Source organism: Rutilus rutilus (genome assembly GCF_951802725.1).
Source record: "Rutilus rutilus genome assembly, chromosome: 4".
Lineage (NCBI taxonomy): Eukaryota > Metazoa > Chordata > Actinopteri > Cypriniformes > Leuciscidae > Rutilus > Rutilus rutilus.
Window position 1 is genome coordinate 32,473,619 of NC_140212.1, and position 21,402 is coordinate 32,495,020.

Consider the following 21,402-nt stretch of genomic DNA (forward strand, 5'->3'; position numbering starts at 1 on the left):
ACACAAAAAGTCGATGCACTCTTGGATCCATGTCACATGCTCAAGCTTCTTCGGTCAGTGTTCTCAACAGTTGAGGTTCTGGTAAGAGAAGATGGCCAGCAGATAAGGTGGCGGTACATTGAGGAGCTCCACAAGCTTTACGAGAAGGAAGGCTTGCGTCTTGGTAACAAACTAAAAATGGCGCCACATTCAGTGGCGAAATCAGAAAATGAAGGTCAATCTTGCAGCCCAGCAGGCTAATGCCCTTGAGTATTGTGAGCAGGAGCTGAAGTATCCACAGTTCAATTCTTGTACACAATTGATGCAGCCCTTGATGTCCTAAAGAGCCGCAACCCACTTTGCAAAGGACACAAAGCACTCATCAAGCCATCTACTAAACACTGTGCTAAGGGTATTTTAGAAGAAACAGAGTCACATTTCCGTGGGTTCAAAATGGAAGAAAAAGAAAGAGACAAGTCAAGTCAAGTCACCTTCATTTATATAGCGCTTTTAACAATATAAATTGTTTCAAAGCAGCTTTACAGTGATAATAGGAAAATTACAGTAACAGAGATTGTTTTTGGCTTTACAGCCGCTCTAGAATAAAGTTATTGTCCAGCTGAAGTTAGTTTTGATTAATTGATTCACTTCCGTTGCAAAGATCATTAGTTATTAACTTAGGGGCCGCTAACACGACACCGTTCTAACAGAAAACACTCCAGCGCACTCCAGCCCGCTTATCCGCACAAAACAGTGCCTGGTGGCTCGAGAACGCAAACGCTGAAATAGATTCCAAGGTGCAAGCCTTGAAATTTTTGGAAAAAAAGCTTATCTCTGCGCAAACCTCAAAAACGCAAACCCGCGAAAACGCACACGACTTGCACATGCGCATCATGTGTTTAGTCTATACAGTAGGTATGCGTGTTTGAATATATGTGCGCAGGTGTGTAGTCCTTCTTTACAAACCAACCCTCAACAAACTACTTGTCTGGCCTTACAAATTTATAATAAAAATTATTTACCGCTTCTGCGTAGCCACGTGAACCCGACAACGTTTTATCTGTACAGAGGTGAAGGGAAGGAGGCCTTCACAGGGGAGAGACTAGTTGACACTTCAGGACTGCGTTGTCGTCGTGTCCAGGTGCAGGTCCTTCATCAGATCTGGATACGGCCTGGATCCGGCGGACTGCGGTAAACCTCGGATAAACAGAGAGACTAATATTAGCGTAGACGCCATCCTTCTTATGATGTAACAAGTACATCAGGATTTATGGGGAGTGTTCCCGGTTCCGGCTGACCTAATCTATGCAGCCTAACATTGAATTATAGAAGTCTATAATGTGTTATGTGTATGCTAGGTCAAAGAGATGTGTTTTTAGTCTAGCTTTGAACTGACAGAGTGTGTCTGCTTCCCGGACAGTGTTAGGAAGATTGTTCCAAAGTTTTGGTGCTAAATAGGAAAAGGATCTACCGCCAGCAGTCGATTTTGATATTCTAGGTATTATCAACTGGCCGGAATTTTGAGATCACAAAATACGTAAAGGACTATAATGCGTTAAGAGCTCGCTCAAGTACTGGGGAGCTAAACCATTTAGTGCTTTGTAAGTAATCAGCAATATGTATACGATAATAATGTATACGATGTTTAATAGGGGGCCAATGCAGTGTTGACAGAACCGGACTAATATGGTCATACTTCCTGGTTCTGGTAAGAACTTTAGCTGCTGCATTTTGGACCAGCTGTAGTTTGTTTATTAAGCGTGCAGGGCAACCACCCATAACAGCATTACAATAATCTAGCCTTGATGTCATGAAAGCATTAAAGGATAAGTCCGGTATTTAACACTTTGAGTCTATTTTGTAGTTTGTTTTGGATGAACAAGAGTGGTGGACAAAGAAATTTTGACAATGGTTCCTGTCTCGACTTTTTGACTATTTTAGAATTGCCCATGACCGCTTTAGAATGGGAGTCTATGGCCATGCACAAACATGTCCTTAACCCTTTCACACGTAAATTTAAAATATTCTGGCTGACCCCCCAGCGTGAGTTTTTCAAGGTGACCATTATTTAGAATGTGTCACTTTATGGTTTCCATGGTGACGAGTCATTGCTTGTCACGTGACACACCGCAGCAACAACAGAGCTGAATGAATGATGATTTGCTTTATGTCATTTTTCCTTTTTTATTCAAAATATTCACAAATTTGTTAGATATGGCATGAAATATCTGATATTCCGATTGTCAAATATATGCAAGTGGAAGTGTTTTGTTTTTTGAACACCATTATAACGATCGCGTTAGTTGAGCTGTATGCGCGATGGGCACCGCCATGTTAGTTTGTGCCGCAGATGCAGTTCAGAGAATCGGATCTGTTGGATTTACAACAAGTGAATTCATCCACTTCTCCCGAAATACATAAAAGTAAGTGGCAGGTGAACTGGGAGAAGAATAGAGTAAACTTTAAAGTTACTTACACAATGTGTATCTGATATGAATAAAACTAATTATAATGGAAAGGATTTTTTAGTACTTATATGTCTGAAACCTAAAACAAACATTATGTGGATGAAAACACTGAAAAGTTGTGAGATATGACAGCTGAGCGCGCCTGTCTCTGGCTCAGCGCCAGCCAACGCGCGAAAGCACATTTGAATTTAGCAGTTGATCACGTCATGCACTGACCGTTCTAATCACACCAGTGCTCCAGGGACCAGCCTAGACTGATCACACCGGTGTGGTCGTACGTGCGAAAGGGTTAAAACAACCCTTAACGTTCGTTTTCAAAACTGTTCAACTCACCGAGTGGTTAGTGGTGTTCGTTGATGATTAAAAACAAATATATCGGCGCAATGTATGATTTCAATCCGTTTATTTTTCTATAGTGGACCTATTCTTTCAAATAATGAAAATAAATCATTTTGAAATCATAATGAAAATATTTTGCAAATAATAGGATGTTGCGATGCTACAGTAACATACAATAATAACACAGTTGTAAGATGTACATAGAGCCTTTATACATGGTGCCTTTCTTAACCCACACAGATATCGCTGATTAATCTCATAGTTTGTATGTGCTTTCCCGTGTCACATGAAGGACTGTTCAATATCTCTTAGAGTCCACATTAATCTGTTTGCCATCTATTATGTGAAATACATATGCAACCTCCCTGGTCAATGTTTCTGTAGATAGTTTCTGGAATTCTGTGTCAAAGTCAAGGATCAGTTAATGACATATTTACAAAAAAATCTCTCTCTATGTATGTGTGTATATATATATATATATATATATATAGAGAGAGTTTGATTTTAGTTTGATTTTATATTATAGATATTGAGTTATTGAAGTGTTATGTAATACAGTAATTTAGTATTTTAGGTTATGTTATAAAAAAAATGCCTTTAAATAAATTTTTTGATTGCTGTTTTCATTGGGGCTGGGCGAAATGTTTATATTTAAGTTTGTTCCTATCGCCCACCCTCAGTTTTCACCATTGTATATTGTTTCTCCAGCGTTGTATCAGTCATATGTTTCTTTCATGTCTTGTCCCCGTGGTTTTGTAGTGTCTTGTATGTTTGTCCCGTGTTATATGTTCCCACTCCTGGCCTGCACCTGTTCGTGGTGAGTGGGCTTTTAACCAAGACAGGCCATACTGAATGTATTCTACCAGTATTTTTTAACCTTGTCATCTTTCCCTCATGTAGGAAGTGTGATGTCCCCTGCTTGTGTGTGTGTTTTGTCAGTAACCGTACCCATATTTTCTGTTGATGTGATTCCAGTATCCATCCTCCAGATGTGGAGCGCTCTGGTCCCAGCTTCCTTCATGGCTCGTTCTTCTCTGCCGTTGCCTGCACCCTATTGCTTTGCTTAGCCTTTTGTTTAACTTGTACTCCACCTTATCCTATGTTATCCACACACATCCACATGAAGACTACTGAACACCCCATATCTGAAGTTACAGTTCAGTTATTTTTCTTTATTAAAAGCAGCTTTCGTGGCAAGTCACTTTTCAGAACTTCTTGTCACTTCAAAATTCATATTCCCCTAGGTGTGAAATAAACTCCATCTTTCAAAAATAGCCCAGGACTGTCATGTCTAATGTGAGGGTTCTCAATCATGGCACCATTTAAGCTATGAACAAATGTAGCCTTAACACTGTTAACAAACTTCCTAGCCTTGTCAAGCTTCACCGGATTGGCACCAGCCTTCCACCGTTTAAGCTGGAGCAGGCCCTCCTTCATGACATTCACCAGCTGGACGCTACTGACCTCCTCCATGTCATTGCCGCCACAGTGGATGAGGTGGACATCCGGTGCTGCTCTTCCTTGCAGGGAGTAGGAGAAGAAGTGGAGAAGTCCTTTCCACCGCAGTCCAACACAGCCAAACCAACACCATTTTTCAAAAAAATGTATGTTGACAATACTGTCACATGTGGGAGAAAATAGAACAAGGGAGCAACACCTCAAAATATAGATGTCAGTCTAATTTTTTGTTGTGCTTTTAAGACAGACAATGTAATATGAGCTGTCAAATTTAACCAAGACTAGTACTTACAGTTTAAGCTGTGCATAGACTGTATGTGTAGCAGACGTGGCGGATGCGTCACGGGTGGCCATCACCTCAAAAGGAATCGATCACTGAAAGAAATAACCGTCTTGTAAAAAATATAAAAGTGAAAACCCGCACTCGGAAATACGTGGCCTTCAGGCTCTTCCAGCACATGCGGATTTGTTCGCCGGTTAGTGTGCATCCGGGCTTGGACATTTTTGTGGTGACTAGTGGTCGACCGATATTGGTTTTTTGATGGCCGATGCCGATATCTTAGAGAGCAGGGTGGCCGATGGCCGATATAAAGCCGATATTTTTATATATATTTATTTTAATCAATATTATAAAAAAAATTTTTAAATAAACATGCTTTTATACTTTAGATGGCAACTTCTTACATTTGCAATCCTATTACAGTATTTTTCACAAAGTAATTGTTTAGAAATATATGAATATGTGAATAAAAAGAAGGTAAACACTGTAACAGGGCACTCAGTAATCTGGTCATTTCGTGCTGGTAATCGTATTTTTTCAAATAAAGACAAGGTAACGCTAATTTTACATACAGCACAGTGAAAACGTTATGACAAACACACCTGAACAAGCTAATCAATGTCTTCAGGCGTACTAGAAGGCTACAGGCAGGACTTTGATCTGGGTTGGAGTTAAATTCTGCAGTGGCCCTCCAGGACCGAGTTTGTCCGTCTTTACTTTAGGACACAGCTCAAATGTCCTAAAAACTAAAGAAATACCTCAATCGATCTGGTTAATTATAGACTGATCTTCTAGGGCAGGGGCAACCAACCCTGTTCATGGAGGGCTTTCTTCCTGCAGTCTTCAGATACAATAAGCCAGGAAAGATCCCAAATTCTCCCAGAGAAAGCAGACATTTTCATTTTCCATTAGAAAAATGTATTATTATTATTTATTTATTTTTTAAATTGCTAAATATGTGTTGAATTTGTTGACCTTTCCAGTCTGTTAAACTCATTTGACAAGTATAAGCAAAACACAAAAAGGATTGTTTGAGTTGAATATTGTGCATTTTCCTTAAAACTACTTTTTATTAATTGATTAATAATTTTAATGGTTAACAATTTACTATAAGGGTACATGAATAGCCATGTACTAATTCCTAAATGAATACTTAATTCAATATAGATTAATGATTATTGAAGGCATTAACAAATCATGAATCAACGAAGAGCTATCCTTAACTATGACTGAAGTCATAAGGATTCACGCATGAATAACAGTAGCCTTAACTACATGTTTGATAGTTAATGCATTAATGTACAAATTTAGTTGATTAGACCGGTCTATGTAATTAATGGCACAATAATCATGCGCCATTCCAATTATTTGTAACAATTTTGTGCTGCAGATGACACCATTTAATCACATTTAATTTAAAGTCACAGTATTTTATTATTTATTCTTACAGAGACTTTGATTTATTTTACCCCAATTGTTAATTAATGCATTAACTATCAAGTCAATTCAGCTTTATTTTTTTATAGCGCTTTATACAATACAGATCATTTCAAAGCTGATTCACAGCAGAATTCATTATTTACTGTTGATGATGGGTGCACACTAAACTCACACAGATAAAAAGGAAGATGAACTCCTGGCACAAATAAAAAGATTCTGAATTTGAAAAGATTCAAATAAATGAGATTCCTCATTTTCTGCCAAGATTTCTTTTTTCCATAAGATCAACACTGCTTCAGATACACACAAACACTTCAAATTTCTTCACAAAATGAAACTACTTCAATCAGCAGGCAGTTCTCAGCTTCAAGCACTCAGGAACTTATACCAGACACACACACCTGACCATCTTCTCTCGTCCTTCTCCACTCTTACAGAGGAAGAAGTCTCTAAACTTCTCTCCAGCTATCCAACCACTTGCCAACATCCCCTCACACCTTCTACAAGCCACCTCTCCTTCACTTCAGCCATCACTCACAAAGGGTAGGGTGTAGTGTCCAAGGCACATCTAAAGTCATGTTTATTTCATATCTCTCTTTATTCTATTGCATTTATTTGTGCTGTTGTTTGCAATTTGTTATTTTATTACTGACCTTTTACGTTGTTGTTGTTGTTGTTTTTTTTTAATGAAAATAAAATGTTGCATTGAAGAAAAGTCGATTTTTGTTTGTATATGCTATCAATTATAGTTCTTGGAAAGAAAATCAGAATCTGCAAAAAACGGTTACGGCAGGTCACATTCTGGATTCGGCCAGAAAGCCAGCTGTCACAGCGCATGAACTAAACTATGTTCTCTCTAGCGTCTCTTGTGCTTAAACTGTTTTTGTGAACCTTGTGTGTTTTTGGCACAGTCGGTTTTGTCTAAACTGGTTGTAAACATTTGGGAAATAAATAGCATGTGCATCAGTATATTGGATCCATGCATTCCTGAAGATCTTAAGTGACAGAAGCCTAATATCTGTAATATGTATTGCAATCCCTGTATTCAATGTTCCAAGTTCATTCAACAGCATTTGTAGCAATGTATTGGTAATATATTGGTTAGTGAGGCACATAAAATAGAAATGAATGGTATCAAATTTTGGAGGCCATAGAGTCAGCCATCAAACATTGAACTGGACTTTATCCAAAACGCAACAGTATGAACACAAAATGGGTCCACTTCAACGGTTCTCAGATCAGTTCTTTTTAAAGAGGACTCAATGCTCTAAAACACAGGCAGTGTTTTCACAGTGTTACGGGAAGAGCCCATCTAATGAGGGTTACGCATTCTGACTACCGAGGTTGGGTTCACTTGTTGAGTATTCGCATCCTTTTCTGAAAATGTAAAATATTAGGCTATCTGAAATATCTCGTATAGGATGTGTTTGGTTGAGTCTTTTCAATGCACTTCAGTTTACCAGTGTTTTACTTTGAATATTTCTTCAATCTTCATGTCTTCACTCTCCTCTTTAATAAACACCATCTTTATAATAGTGTGTCACATGGATCTCGCTTCACCAGGAGTTTTTCTGTGTGTTTGTCCTGTTTAAGATGAGAATAATTAACAGAAAGAAAAATAAATCCACACTAAATCTATGTGTGTATCAGCGTCACAGGTGTCACAGTTGTGTTCTGTTTAGTTTGTTTTCATTGGACTTGTCTGCCTGTCTTCTCATCACGTGTCGTCTTCATAGTTATTATCTGTTCAACTGTATCACCTGTGTTCTGTTATTCAGTGTTCATCAGTGTTTGTATTTAGTTCCTTTCAGTTCAGTCAGTCTTTGTCTGTTCTCAGTCCTATTATGTGTGTGTGAATCTTCTGCCTGTCTGTACCTGTTGGATTATATTGTAAGTAAAAGTTTGCATTTGACCTTTTGACTCTTCATCTTCTTCTGCCTGCACCACACTGTGACAGAAGAACGGACCGCCCAAAATGGACGATAGGGTCAAAATGATCGTCTTGGCTCAGGAGAGCCAGAACTTTATTTCTTTGCCCTGGACTTTTGCGGCCTTGCTGTCTGTCACCAGCGCCCTAGACGACGAGAGCCCGAGGACCTTGTTTCTGATTGGGGACACTTTCAACCATCTCATTGACCTCCCTGACACCACAGGACTGAAGGGAGACCATCCTACGGTGTCTGGAGAGCGTCAGGCCTCGATCAGGAACACAGCCAGATCCAAGGGAACTTCACGTCATGCCTCCCTCTCCCCGAGCCTGAGTCTTCCACCCCCATTCCCACCCAGCCTCTCAACCATTCTTCCACCACTGCCTGTCAGCCCCTCAGCTCCTCTAACCACCTTCGGGGAGGTGGAGTCGCTGTTGGTCTGCCGGCCTACAGCTCCAGCCTGCTCGGTGGATCCCCGGTCTCGGTCTCCGACCCCCGCGACCAGGACTCCGCCTCAGCCCGGCGGTCCAGTAGCGTCACCTTGGCTCCTACCTCCCTCAGCTCCACTGTGGCCCATCAGTTCCCCAGTTCCCCAGTTCCACCAGGCTCCCTCATCCCCCCGGATCCACCTTGGTTGCTCGTCGACCTTCCCTCACCTCTGGACTCCTCTGGCTACGCCTCGTCCCTTCGTCCCCCCAGCACAGTTTTGTTCAAGAGGAGGAGGATTGTGAAAACAGTTGATCGTCCGACATCTTTGTTTTAATTTATTATTATTATTTTCTTCTTTTTTCTCCGTGACCTTTCCAACGTGATGACGTAATACATGGCGCGTCGCAGACCAGCACGATACGATAAAAAGTATATAAATTAAAACATTTTTTAGAAAATGACCGATCGTTTCGCCAGATATTCCTCAGCTGGGATCGTGCAGAGCCCTTTGAAGCACTTCAGAGCCCTTTGAAACGGCATTGATTTGAACTTCAACATGCTGGTTGCCATTGAACTCCATTGTTTTGAGAAAAATCCTGAAATGTTTTCCTCAAAAAACTTAATTTCTTTTCCACTTAAGAAAGAAAGACATGGACATCTTGTAAAAAATGTCATTTTGTGGTGAACTAATCCTTTAAGTAAGGTAGATCAGCCGACAGAAAAGAAATGGTGGACTGAGCTGATCTTTGCTGTCAAAGGCCTGAGGAAAGTGGTACAGGGCAAGATCAAGCTGAAGCACTAAACGCATCCTGTGAATTATTAAAATAAATAAAGAATATAGAAAAAATTCTTTCTTCACAGCTAACAATTAGTCAGATAGAGTACAGTTTCTGGTTAGGAAAGTAACCAGGCGAGTGTGAGGAGACAGGGGTGGTGGAGGGATGCTGAAAATTGTTGAGGAACATAGGTGGGCCAACTGCATATAATAAATATATATATATATACATATATATACATACATACACACACCTCTACTCATGCTGATTAGCTAGACATGTTGATTACTGATTGTTGACAGCTGGTTGGAATGACATGATTGGATAGATCATTTGAACGTGTTCCTCCCGAACTTTGTTAATAAAACATAATTTATACACAACAGGTTATATTTAAGTTTTAGAGGGTTTTTATTATGAAACTCAACATCAGACAGTCCTGACATTGTGTGAGTGACACTCTTGAGGCGGTGTACTAAACCAAAGACTATAGATTTTGCAAGCAGTTTTTGAGATTTCTGGATTCCCCCATTCAAGTAGACAGGAGCTGGTCTAGCATGCCCGAAACTGAACAGAAGCAGGAATATAAATACACAGGGCTTAACAAATAAAAACAGCTGACAATAATCAGAAACAAAGTAAGAAAGCTCAACAAAAAATTAAACGTAACCCTGACAATAATAATAAAATGATAAAGTGTGTAAATCAAATGACAACTACATACGTCATGTCTGTAATTTGTAATGTCATAAATCTGAATTTAAACTAAAATAAAATAAAAGCACAACACAGATATAAGGTTAAAGTAACACGCACAGGTTTCTATTGAGATACTTTGATCCTTCATTTACAAAGGAATTGATCAACAAACTGAGCGATTGATTCATTCTCTTGATTCTGTGTCTTAATTTCCTTGACTTTGACGTTCAGTTCCTGTTTTTCTTTTGTTGTTGATTCTAACTCAATGTCTTCCTTAAACTCTGTAAATTCACTCTCCATTTGTCTTTTGATACGTTCTTTGAATGTCTTAAATTCAGTTTTGAGTTCATCCAGACATGTTTGCAGGGAGTCTCATTGTGTCTCTCTCTTCTTCTGTCTCATGTTTCCTCTCTCTTCTCTGTTAGTATACTTGCCTGTTTTTTCTAGGTTTTTTCTTTGCCTTGTTTCCACCACTCATCCTTAAACTTTCTCTCACTTTTATTATAATTATCGGGTATATTATATAAACTTCAAGAAAGCTCATCGTTTACTCAACCAATACAACTCTAGCGCACGACCCGAAGTTCAGCTGTAGTATTAATGTAATGAAGTGAAAGTAAGAGACTCTATAACATCTCACTGTCAATGTCATGATTACCTGTATGTCTCGGTCTTCATGGACTCTTATTTTGAATTTCTGTTGTCTTCTTGTGTCTGGTTTTCAGTTTTTGGTTCCTGTGTTACCATTGCTGTCTTGTTAATTTCCATAGTAACCCTTGTTTGTAACCATCCATGACAACTTATCACCATCACCCAATCCCTTGTTATCTAGTGTATTTAAACCCTCAGTCATCTTATGTTCATTGTCTTATGTTAATGTTTTGTGCTGCTGTTGATTAAATATGTGTTCATGTCTTTCTGCATCAAGCCTCTTATCTTGGATTATTTAGTCAAGCCAGTGTGTGAGAGTCACTGATTTATCATGCAGCTCAAAGCATTATGGGTAGAATCTCTCTACCATCTGTTCTGATTCATAAACACAGTTTCACTGATGATTTATAACCAACATTAAACCCAGGATAGAGCGGTTGAGTGAATGTGGTCTGGACTGTGTGGATGAGGCTCACTGTGTCAGAGACGCTGTAGAAGGACAGAGTTCCTGCACTGTGATCCACATACACTCTTACTCTACTGCTGATGGAATTTACAGGGAGTTTAGTCACTATATTATTGTGTATGAATGAGGAACTGGAGGAAGAGCAGATCAAACTCCAGGACTGATCATTATATCCAAACTCACACTCATAACCCCGTCCCTTCCTGCTGATGCTCTTATATGACACTGATATATACACATATTCTCCAGTCCACTCAATCTCCCAGTAACAGCGTCCACACACACTCTCTCTACACAACACCTGACACACATCATCAAATCTGTCTGGATGATCAGGATACGGCTCATCTGTGTCTGTGTAAGTAATCAGTCTGTTCCTCTCAGACAGATGGAGGCGTTTATTCACTGTGTTCAGATCCAGAGTGAACTGATGGGAATCTGATGGAGAGAAAACACATCAGAATCAGGATCAGTATGATCTATTATTATAGCTGAACTCTTCATGTTCAATATATTAGCAGTGTCTCAGTACAGTTTACCAGATACAGTATGTGTGAGTGTGTAACACTTTATAATAGCTTTCACTAATAAATCATTAACAAACATTATATAATGCTTAATGTATCATTAGTTAATATATATATTCAATTAGCTAAAGTGCTTGTTCTTGTTTACAAAATAACTTATTACACATTACATAATGATTAACAGATTAAGTAAATTAAAATGCTTACAAATGTTATTAAACTTTCCATTCATGTGATCATGCACTTCTTGAAAATCTACAAATGCTATTAAACTTCAGTTCATATATTAACTAATGCACTTTTTTACATTTACAAAAGTACAAATGCAAAAAGGTGTTTGGTAGCTATGAGTGATGTGCTTACGAGTTATTGAATAATATGGTCAAATGAATAGTGTGTGAAGTGCTTTTATTAATTAAGCAAATTATTTTCACAATATTTTTAAATGTAAAAAGGAGCATTAGGCAATAAATGAACTGAAGTCAGGGGTTAAAGCCAAAAAAAAAAGCATAACTTTAACAGAAGTTTTTATTTCTCAAATAATAAAAGCCAACAGAGCTTTTGCCGCAAAGTTAGCTAATATCACAAACTATATATAATATAATATCTGTTTTTAACCTAGCCATTATACCCTGGACATTATAATAATAATAATAATAATAATAATAATAATAAATTCAGTTTTAACCTGAGCATTATAATAAGAAATTATAACGTATGTTCTAACTCAACCTGTTAACACTGAACAGAAGAGGGAAACTAATATCACCAGCATCAGAACAAAAAGTGCATTTATGGCAGGGATGGGCATTTCAACCAAAAATAATATTCGATGATCGCTGGGAATTATTAAAAAAAAAAAGTAAAAGTGTAAGAAACTGCCACAAAACAAAAAGAAGGAACACAAAGAATTGTTTCAATCATTTTGTATGTAGTTCTTGTCTGTTTAGCAACACACTTTTTTTAGCCTGTAGATTTCTTGCACAGTGAATTGTTCAGTTCCTTCACCCCTCATTAGTGGTTCCAACTGACTCAAACATTCTCTGAGCAGAAAAATAATCCACAACCTGTACATTTTTTTTTTTTTTTCACAAAAGCCCTGATTTTCACAAATGAATATTCAATCTTTTTTTCCTCTATTTTTGCTGTCAATTGCCTCTATCTGAATCATCCACTGTGCAATGTTCTAGGGCTGCACGATTAATCATATTTTAATCGCGATATTTGCCCGCTCGTTTTTTATCCTGAAAACGCTTTTTTATTAGACATTTGCATTATCTTGCATTGTAAACAAGTCAGCATTGATGTTTGTGGTTGCCAGATCTGAATAGCTTAAATCTCCCAAATTACCCAAACAGAGCTTTTATCTTACATTTTATTCCCTGTGTTTACTTAATCGGTGCAATCTGGCAACCCTGCACGCGCGCGCGCGCTCTACACTGCGGAAAAAGCACTGATCTCCACAGCGATATTCTGTTTGCATGAAATTGTTATACAGCCAGTCTGTTTCTTCACAAGCCACTTGTGCTGTTTGTGTGACTAAATCTGTTTCTAAATGAGTTTCACTGTTCTATTTTTTGAAGTTTAAGTTTTTACCAGTTTTCATGTGTCGTGAATCAGTTGAAAACGACAGCCACTGCCCGTTTTCAGTGTGTATCAACAAATAGACTATTTTTCTTTGCAGTACGAATTTGCTGAGCGATCTGGATCTTTACTTTGTCTCATTTTCAACCGAAATGTGTTGCTTAGAAGATCTAATATGAAGACGCATCACAAAGCGCTCATCTAACGTTAAATCATGCCATTTGTATTGACTTGCTGTCTGAGGAAGTTGTAGTTGGTTAAATGAAGTCTGATGGTTTGAAATTAACACCCGGTATCGCTGTCAAATCACTGGCCAATTTGGCATGTTATGTTTACTCACTTTGCTGGGGAAATTCGTGTTAAACCAAATCTGCTCGGATTTTGCGCAAATACTCGTGCAAAACTGTTAACTGTCTCTTCTCTTTTTCTGTAACGTTAGTTTCTCAAATGAGAATAATCGTGATTAATTATCGCGATTATAATTTTGAGCAAAATAATCGTGATTATCATTTTAGCCATTATCGTGCAGCCCTACTATGTTCACTTTCATCATGTTTGACATCACTGACACAATTCCTGGTTCTTTGCATCTTGTCTTAATCCTTTTCCTCTTAATAGAAGGGGTTTTGAAAACCTCTTCTTCATTCACTAATTCACTCTCCATACCTTCTCCTTCTAGAACAGTCTCTACAGCCTCAACCACATCACTACATTCAACATGCACTTCTCCCCCATCCCCATTCGTTCCTTCTATCTTCAATTCATTCACCTGTTCACCCACATTTTCTTTTGTTTTTTCACCTTCTGTCACATTATCCTGTACTGTTCTTCAACTACACCTCGACCACCACCATCCTCAGCAATTACAACATTAGTAGCATCAGTCTTCTCTGGACATGCACATCTTATATGCCCCCTTTGTCCGCATCCAAAGAGGTGATTTACAGCCTAAGGGAATCTTTTTCATTTGAGAGACTATTTTTCCATACCTTGATAATTCTGCCAATAATAGATCATCCTTTATGAAATGGGGCACATTTGACAGTGTGATATTCCTTGCTGGCTGAACCAAAGGCATTACCAGGGTAAATAAAAGTATATTTTGCTTTGAACCACACTATTCACTTTCTCTAGACTAGAGTATCGAGAAAGATAACGACAGCACTACTCATTCGTGACGCTGACATGATACTCTCATACCCGACAGCCTTTCCAACCGCCAGACTACACTCTTCAACTGAACAATTCATCACCGGCACAATCTTAACTCCATGGCTGCGTGAGAGTCGCTCAAATGCTACTTTACCTTAAGCCGCCGTTCTCAACTGATAACCTCACAAAAAACTTTCTTTCTACACAACGACTCAAGCCTTAAAATTCCTTCCAAAAACATCTATAATCAAACAGAAAGAAAGAAAGTTTTAGAGGAAAAAAGACAGAAACTCATTTCGCACCACACTCTCACGATCACGCTGCCTCCACCCACTCACTCGAGAGAGAGAGTGTGTGTGAGTTTGTGTGTTAATGAAAGCGTGTGTGTGTGTATGTGTGTGAGTGTCTGTATGTGTGAGAGTGGGAGTTTGTGTGTAAATTAATGTGTGTGTGTGTGTGTGTGTGTGTGTGTGTGTGTGTGTGTGTGTGTGTGTGAGAGAGAGAAAGAGTGTGAGGTTGTGTAAATGAAAGTGTGTGTGTGTGTGTGTGTGTGTCAAGTAAACTTTATTTATATAGCGCTTTTTACAATATTGTTTCAAAGCAGCTTTACAGTGTTAAAAGGAAAATAATGTAAAAAAGTTTGTTTCTAGAAAAAAAGCATTATAGTCCATCTTAAGTAAGTTCAGTGATGGTTCATTTTTGTTGTAAAAAAGTTATTTAGTTAATTTATATACAGTATATAGGCACTCTGGAGAAAACCATGATGTCATTATCCAGCTTAGGTGGTGTGGTCTGTGAGTAAGTGTGGTGTGTGTGTGTGCGTATACATACACTTGTGTAGTCCTGCTGTAATCCTGATCTCTCCTCCATGATCCACACTACAAAACACACACAGTGTGAAAGTTAATCATAAAACACTCACACACATAAACACACACACACAGATTTGTCTATATTAGTGACAGACACAGCATTGCAGGGCTATAAGATGATTAATCACAATATATTTTCAATTATGATTTCTAATTTCATCTGTAAGTTGCAGTTGGTGGTCAGTTTGTGCGTAAATGTATGTTTTTGACTAACTTTTTCACATTTGATGTGATTTCTAGCAAGAAATGAGTACTGAAATAATAAAGTATTGTCTTAGTTTATCATCACAGCTCTGTCTGTTTAGTTGTACATCTTTAGACGGTCATAGGCCTTTATCACACCGGAATTTGTTACAGGAAGTGCTGGTCGAAGCAGTGTATCGATTCTTCCGGTTATGTATATTTTCATATATAATCATATTATATTTAAATTTTTTGTCACAGGCAGGACAGACACAAACAAGAAACGACAAGGGACTGAACAGAACAGAGAGTATAAATACACAGGATGAAATGAGGGAACTAACTACACACAGGTGGAGGAAGATGAACTAATCAGGGACTAACAAGAACAGGTGCAGACTAGACAGAACATTATTGTGACATTACGCCCGCCCTCGTAAAGGCGCGTCCTCAGGAGGTGGTGATGAGGCGGAGGCGAAGGCGGAGGCTTAAGTGAAGGGCATGGAGCAGGTGACGGATGGTGATGAGGAGTCGTCGGTGGAGTTGCCAACCATGGTGGAGCTTAAGGTGGGAGGAACTAGGGAGGAGTCCAGATAGAGCGGGCGGACCACACCAGTGGTGCCGACGGATCCAGGAGACTGGCCGTGACCAGCGATGGAGACGGGATGAGGACAACAGGCAGGGATACGGGCAGAAGACTTCCAGACGCGACCGGCGAAGAAGATGATGATGATGCGAGGGTGGGGAATTGGGTGGGAATAGGATCCACGGACCACAGGTCTATAAGGTCCAGGTCCGCTCCTGGCTCTGAGGTGGACTGACCTGCCTGCGTCAACTCCGAGGCCTTGATGTTCTTCGGCTCTTCGGCGGGCTAATAAATTAGTGTGGAATTAGTGTTCGACAGACGCGGCGGTGCTTTCATTTGGATTAATTTTTCTCATAAAAGCTAAAACAACTTAATATACTCCGCCATTTTTTGGTCTTACAGATAAGGGTACATCATTCAAAACTGTAAACTTTTATTCATGTACACACACAATAGGCTAACGACAAAACGTTTTCTGTCGTCTCTGTCTCCGGGAACTGTGCTTCACAAAAATTGCCTCAGCTCAGTCACAATAAGAAATATGTCTAAATCTTTAAAGCTTTAAATGATTAAATATTTAATAAATGTTATCTGATTATGTAATCCATATAAAATCGAGAGGTACAGAGGATCTTCTCAAACATGTTTATCATGTGTATGAGCACGTCCCAGTGAGGAAAGGACAATCCAAGAGTGAAAACCTGAATTAAAATGTAAAAACAGATCAAATAATTTATTTGGTTCTGATCGATTGCTCCTGTCTGCCTCGCTGCCTGCTGTGAGTGTGTTTGCTTCGGTGCTGTAAGCTCCGTCTTAGCCTCGTATTTCCTTGTTTTGAACCATCATTTACTACAATTTCTAGTTGTTTATACTACTACTAAATACAGCTTACCCAACATCTCAGATTAACCTGACATCGCTAGCTTCCGTTACTACTAGCACAACACGCTAGTAATTCGCTAGCCTGCTAACGCGCCACCCGTGCGCTCAGCTATTTTTATTTATTTATTTTTCTCTCGCGCGCTCGCGCCTTTGAGTTCATAAAAGCTCAGGTGAGTAAGAATCACTCAACAAACACGGTGAGTAATGTCTTGTCCTGTTATTGTCACCTGCACTTCATGTCACATGTTTAGCATAGACTTCTCTGTCGGCAATATAGGATTTATATGTGATAAATGTAAGGAGACAGTTAGGTTGACAGAGAAGATTTCAGAATTAGAAACACGCATCCAAACTTTAATTGAGGATAGTAAGAGTGCTAGAGCTTCAGATGTTTTGGATGCGCATAGCATAGTGAACACTTTACATGAGTCGGTTCCGGCTGAAGTAGAGCCTGTGCAGCCGGGCAAATGGGTGACAGTGAGGGATCGCTCTAGTCGCGGATCTAAAAACCACTCTTCCGTTCCGATTACCATAACAAATCGATTTGCCCCGCTCAGTGAAACACCCACTGAGAATGATTGTGCCCTAGTTATTGGCGATTCTATTACACGGAACGTGAAAATAGAGACACCAACCACCATAGTCACATGTTTGCCGGGAGCCAGAGCGCCTGACATCAAAGCAAATTTAAAAGTGCTGGCTAATGCTAATCGTAAATTCTCTAAGATCATTATTCATGTCGGCACTAATGATGTTCGACTCCGCCAGTCGGAGATCACCAAAATTAATATTAAAGAGGTGTGTGAACTTGCAAGTACGATGTCAAGGACTGTAATTTGCTCTGGCCCCCTTCCTGTTCGCAGGAGTGATGAGATAGTTAGTAGATTGTGTTCGCTTAACGGTTGGCTGTCTAAGTGGTGTCTGCTTAATAATATAGAATTCATAGACAATTGGAAAAGTTTTTGGGGCAAACCTGACCTGTTGAAAAGAGATGGTATTCATCCCTCCTGGGATGGTGCTGCTCTTCTCTCTAGTAATATGGCTCATAGTCTTAGAGCTCAAACATGACAATCTGAGGCTCAGGTCAGGAAGCAGACAGACTGGCTAAACCGACTGTCTTCTAGCGGCCTCGCGTCACCCAGGTCAGATAAATCCCATCACATAGAGCCTCTTTTACCTAGCTATCATCGTATAGAGACTGTGTCTGTTCCCCGAATTTGGAAATCCAAAAAACTTTTTAACCCATCTAAGGTTAAAAATTTAATTGATGTTCAACTAAAGATTGCTTTATTAATAATCTTCCTGATCAGTTTCATCATCTCAGCATCCCAGATAGCTTAGAAGAACTTGATATTACAACAGAAACGTTTAACTCTCTCTTTTCCAGCACTTTAGACACAGTTGCTCCGTTGCGCTTAAAGAAGATTAAAGAAAATAGTCCAACGCCGTGGTACAACGAGCACACTCGGGCCCTTAAGAGAGCAGCAAGAAAAATGGAGCGCAACTGGAAGAAAACAAAACTAGAGGTATTTCGCATTTCATGGAAGGAGAGCTCGATTGCTTACAGAGAGGCTTTAAAAGCTGCTAGATCTGCTTATTTTTCAACCCTATTAGAAGAAAATAAACATAATCCTAGGTATTTATTTGAAACGGTGGCTAAACTAACGAAAAATAAAGCTTCAAGCACCGAAGTTTCCAAGCAACACAGCAGTAATGATTTTATGAACTTCTTCACTTATAAGATTGATAATATCAGGGACAAAATTATAAATATGCAACCGTCTACTACAGTATCGCATAAGGCAGTGCATTGTAGTCTCCCTGAGGAAAAATTTGATTCATTCGTTGCTATGAACGAGGAAGAATTTACTAAACTTGTTAAATCATCTAAATCGACAACATGTATGTTAGACCCTATGCCGACTAAGCTACTGAAAGAGATGCTTCCAGAGGTCATAGATCCTCTTCTTAATATCATTAATTCATCTTTGTCTCTAGGATACGTACCAAAAAACTTTAAGCTGGCTATGATTAAACCGCTTGTTAAAAAAACGCAACTTGATCCTACAGAATTAGTCAATTACAGGCCGATCTCGAATCTACCTTTTCTGTCAAAGATATTAGAAAAGGCAGTATCCTCACAACTGTGTTCCTTTCTTGAAAGAAATGATATCTGCGAGAATTTCCAGTCCGGATTCAGACCGTACCATAGTACCGAGACAGCTCTCGTTAGAGTCACAAATGATTTGCTCTTATCATCCGATCGTGGTTGTATCTCGCTATTAGTGTTACTCGATCTTAGTGCTGCATTTGACACCATTGACCACAACGTTCTTTTAAATAGATTAGAACATTATGTTGGCATTACGGGAAATGCACTAGCATGGTTTAAATCATACTTATCTGACCGTTATCAGTTTGTAGCAGTAAATGATGAGATGTCTCATCGATCACAAGTTCAGTATGGCGTACCACAAGGCTCAGTACTAGGACCGCTGCTGTTCACTTTGTACATGTTACCTTTAGGAGATATCATTAGGAAACATGAAATTAGCTTTCACTGTTATGCTGACGATACTCAGCTGTATATTTCTTCAAAACCTAACGAAACTTATCAATTCACAAAATTAACGGAATGCATAGCGGATATAAAAAATTGGATGACTCGTAATTTCCTACTTCTTAACTCTGAAAAAACAGAGTTTCTAATTATTGGACAAAAAACTTCCTCACGTAATAATCTAGAATACTGTCTAACACTCGATGGCTGCTCTGTTAAGTCTTCGTCGTCGGTTAGGAACCTGGGTGTGCTCTTTGATACCAATCTTTCATTTGAAAGTCACGTGTCTAGTATCTGTAAAACTGCATTTTTCCATCTTAAAAATATATCTAAATTACGCCATATGCTCTCATTGACAAATGCGGAACAATTAGTTCATGCGTTCATGACCTCAAGGCTAGATTATTGTAATGCTCTACTGGGTGGTTGCCCTGCACGCTTAATAAACAAACTACAGCTGGTTCAAAACGCAGCAGCTCGAGTTCTTACCAGAACCAGGAAGTATGACCATATTAGCCCAGTTCTGTCAAAACTGCATTGGCTCCCTATTAAACATCGCATCAATTTTAAAATATTGCTGATTACTTACAAAGCACTAAATGGTTTAGCTCCGCAGTACTTGAGTGAGCTCTTAACGCATTATAGTCCGTCACGTCTATTGCGATCTCAAAATTCCGGCCAGTTACTAATACCTAGAATATCAAAATCGACTGCTGGCGGTAGATCCTTTTCCTATTTAGCACCAAAACTCTGGAACAGTCTTCCTACCATTGTCCGGGAAGCAGACACACTCTGTCAGTTCAAAGCTAGATTAAAGACACATCTCTTTGACCTAGCATTCACATAATACATTATAGACTTCTATAATTTAATGTTAGGCTGCATAGATTAGGTCAGCCGGAACCGGGAACACTTCCCATAACTCCTGATGTACTCGTTACATCATGAGAAGAATGGCATCTACGCTAATTTTAGTGTCTGTGTTTATCCCGAGGTTTTCCTGCAGCCTGCCGGATCCAGGCCATATCCAGATCTGACGAAGGACCTTCGCCTGGACCGATGACAACGCAGTGCTGAAGTGCCAACTAGTCTCTCCCTATGGAGGATCCCTCTACCACTATACAGATAAGGCGTTGTCGGGAAAATTTGTTTCGCGTTCCTACCCCAAAGCAACAAAATAAAATAAAATTCTTTATCAAAATATTACTACATTTAGCCTAAATTATTTAATTCCTTCATTATCAAAACACTTTAATAATGCTAATGTCTAGAATAGCGATTTAAGTCAGAATTGTGACTTCTCTTTGTCTCAGACGCTACTCACCTCTCAGAGAGCCTATGGTGTTTTGTTCAGTGGCTTTATCGTGGGGGTGCAGGACAATATACACTCAACAAAATTATAAACGCAACACTTTTGTTTTTGCCCTTATTTTTCCTGAGCTGAACTCAAAGATCTAAGACTTTCTATGTACACAAAAGGCCTATTTCTCTCAAATACTGTTCACAAATCACAAATAAAATGTCCAGTTTTACTGTATTGGGTAGGGATGGGCAAATTAAGCCTCATGAAGCAATGAGGCTTTCCCCTGATTGTTCCGGGAAAAGATTTGAGGCATCAAGAGTGTCGAAAACAGCGCCATCTTGTGGCAGGTCAAATTTATAGCAGCCATAAACCAGAGTGCGTATTTCACCTCCGTTGTTTTATCCATTAAAGCCTGACTATGCTAAATGTTCAGTTTTCTGATAATATAATTTACATATTAAAGTGTGTCAATAAATGAATGTACGGCACTTTAAATGCACATACCTTAGAAAGCATAAATCTGTATTGAAGATGACATAACTTGCCCACACTTTTACTAAAAAACCTTTACAAAGATAGGACATTTGTGTTGTAAGAATGTAGAGCGAGACTTCCTATATAAAAACACTGATTTGTTAGGTCATGTTTTCTCAGTAAAATCAGATGATTTTCTATTAATTCAGTAGAATGTGTGTGAATACCAATATGGCGGCGCAGTGGCTTCACTTGTTATGATGTCATGAGCTGTCCAGTCATTTATTATAGATCATTTATTATAGATCTTACACTTTTATTTCATCAAACTATGCTGTGAGCAGCTGTATGATCTGTGTTTCACTG

At 39.1% G+C, this 21,402-nt stretch overlaps 1 protein-coding gene across 7 annotated transcripts in view; it reads right to left on the reverse strand.

The window, feature by feature from the left end:
- The window catches only part of LOC311289697 (protein NLRC3-like), an 81,553-nt gene that overhangs the window by 19,815 nt on the left and 40,336 nt on the right, over positions 1-21,402 (reverse strand). For 6 of the 7 annotated variants that reach the window (XR_014627195.1, XR_014627196.1, XR_014627197.1 and 3 more), the window contains exon 8: positions 7,529-7,548. Coding sequence is in view for 1 of the 7 variants with exons in the window: in XM_084407921.1 (XP_084264047.1) it covers positions 10,828-11,351; positions 15,008-15,054 (571 nt within the window). In the remaining 6 variants the exon portion in view is untranslated. Of the gene's footprint in view, positions 1-7,528; positions 7,549-10,001; positions 11,352-15,007; positions 15,055-21,402 lie in introns of those variants that run through there. The other variant, XM_084407921.1, reaches the window with a different exon arrangement.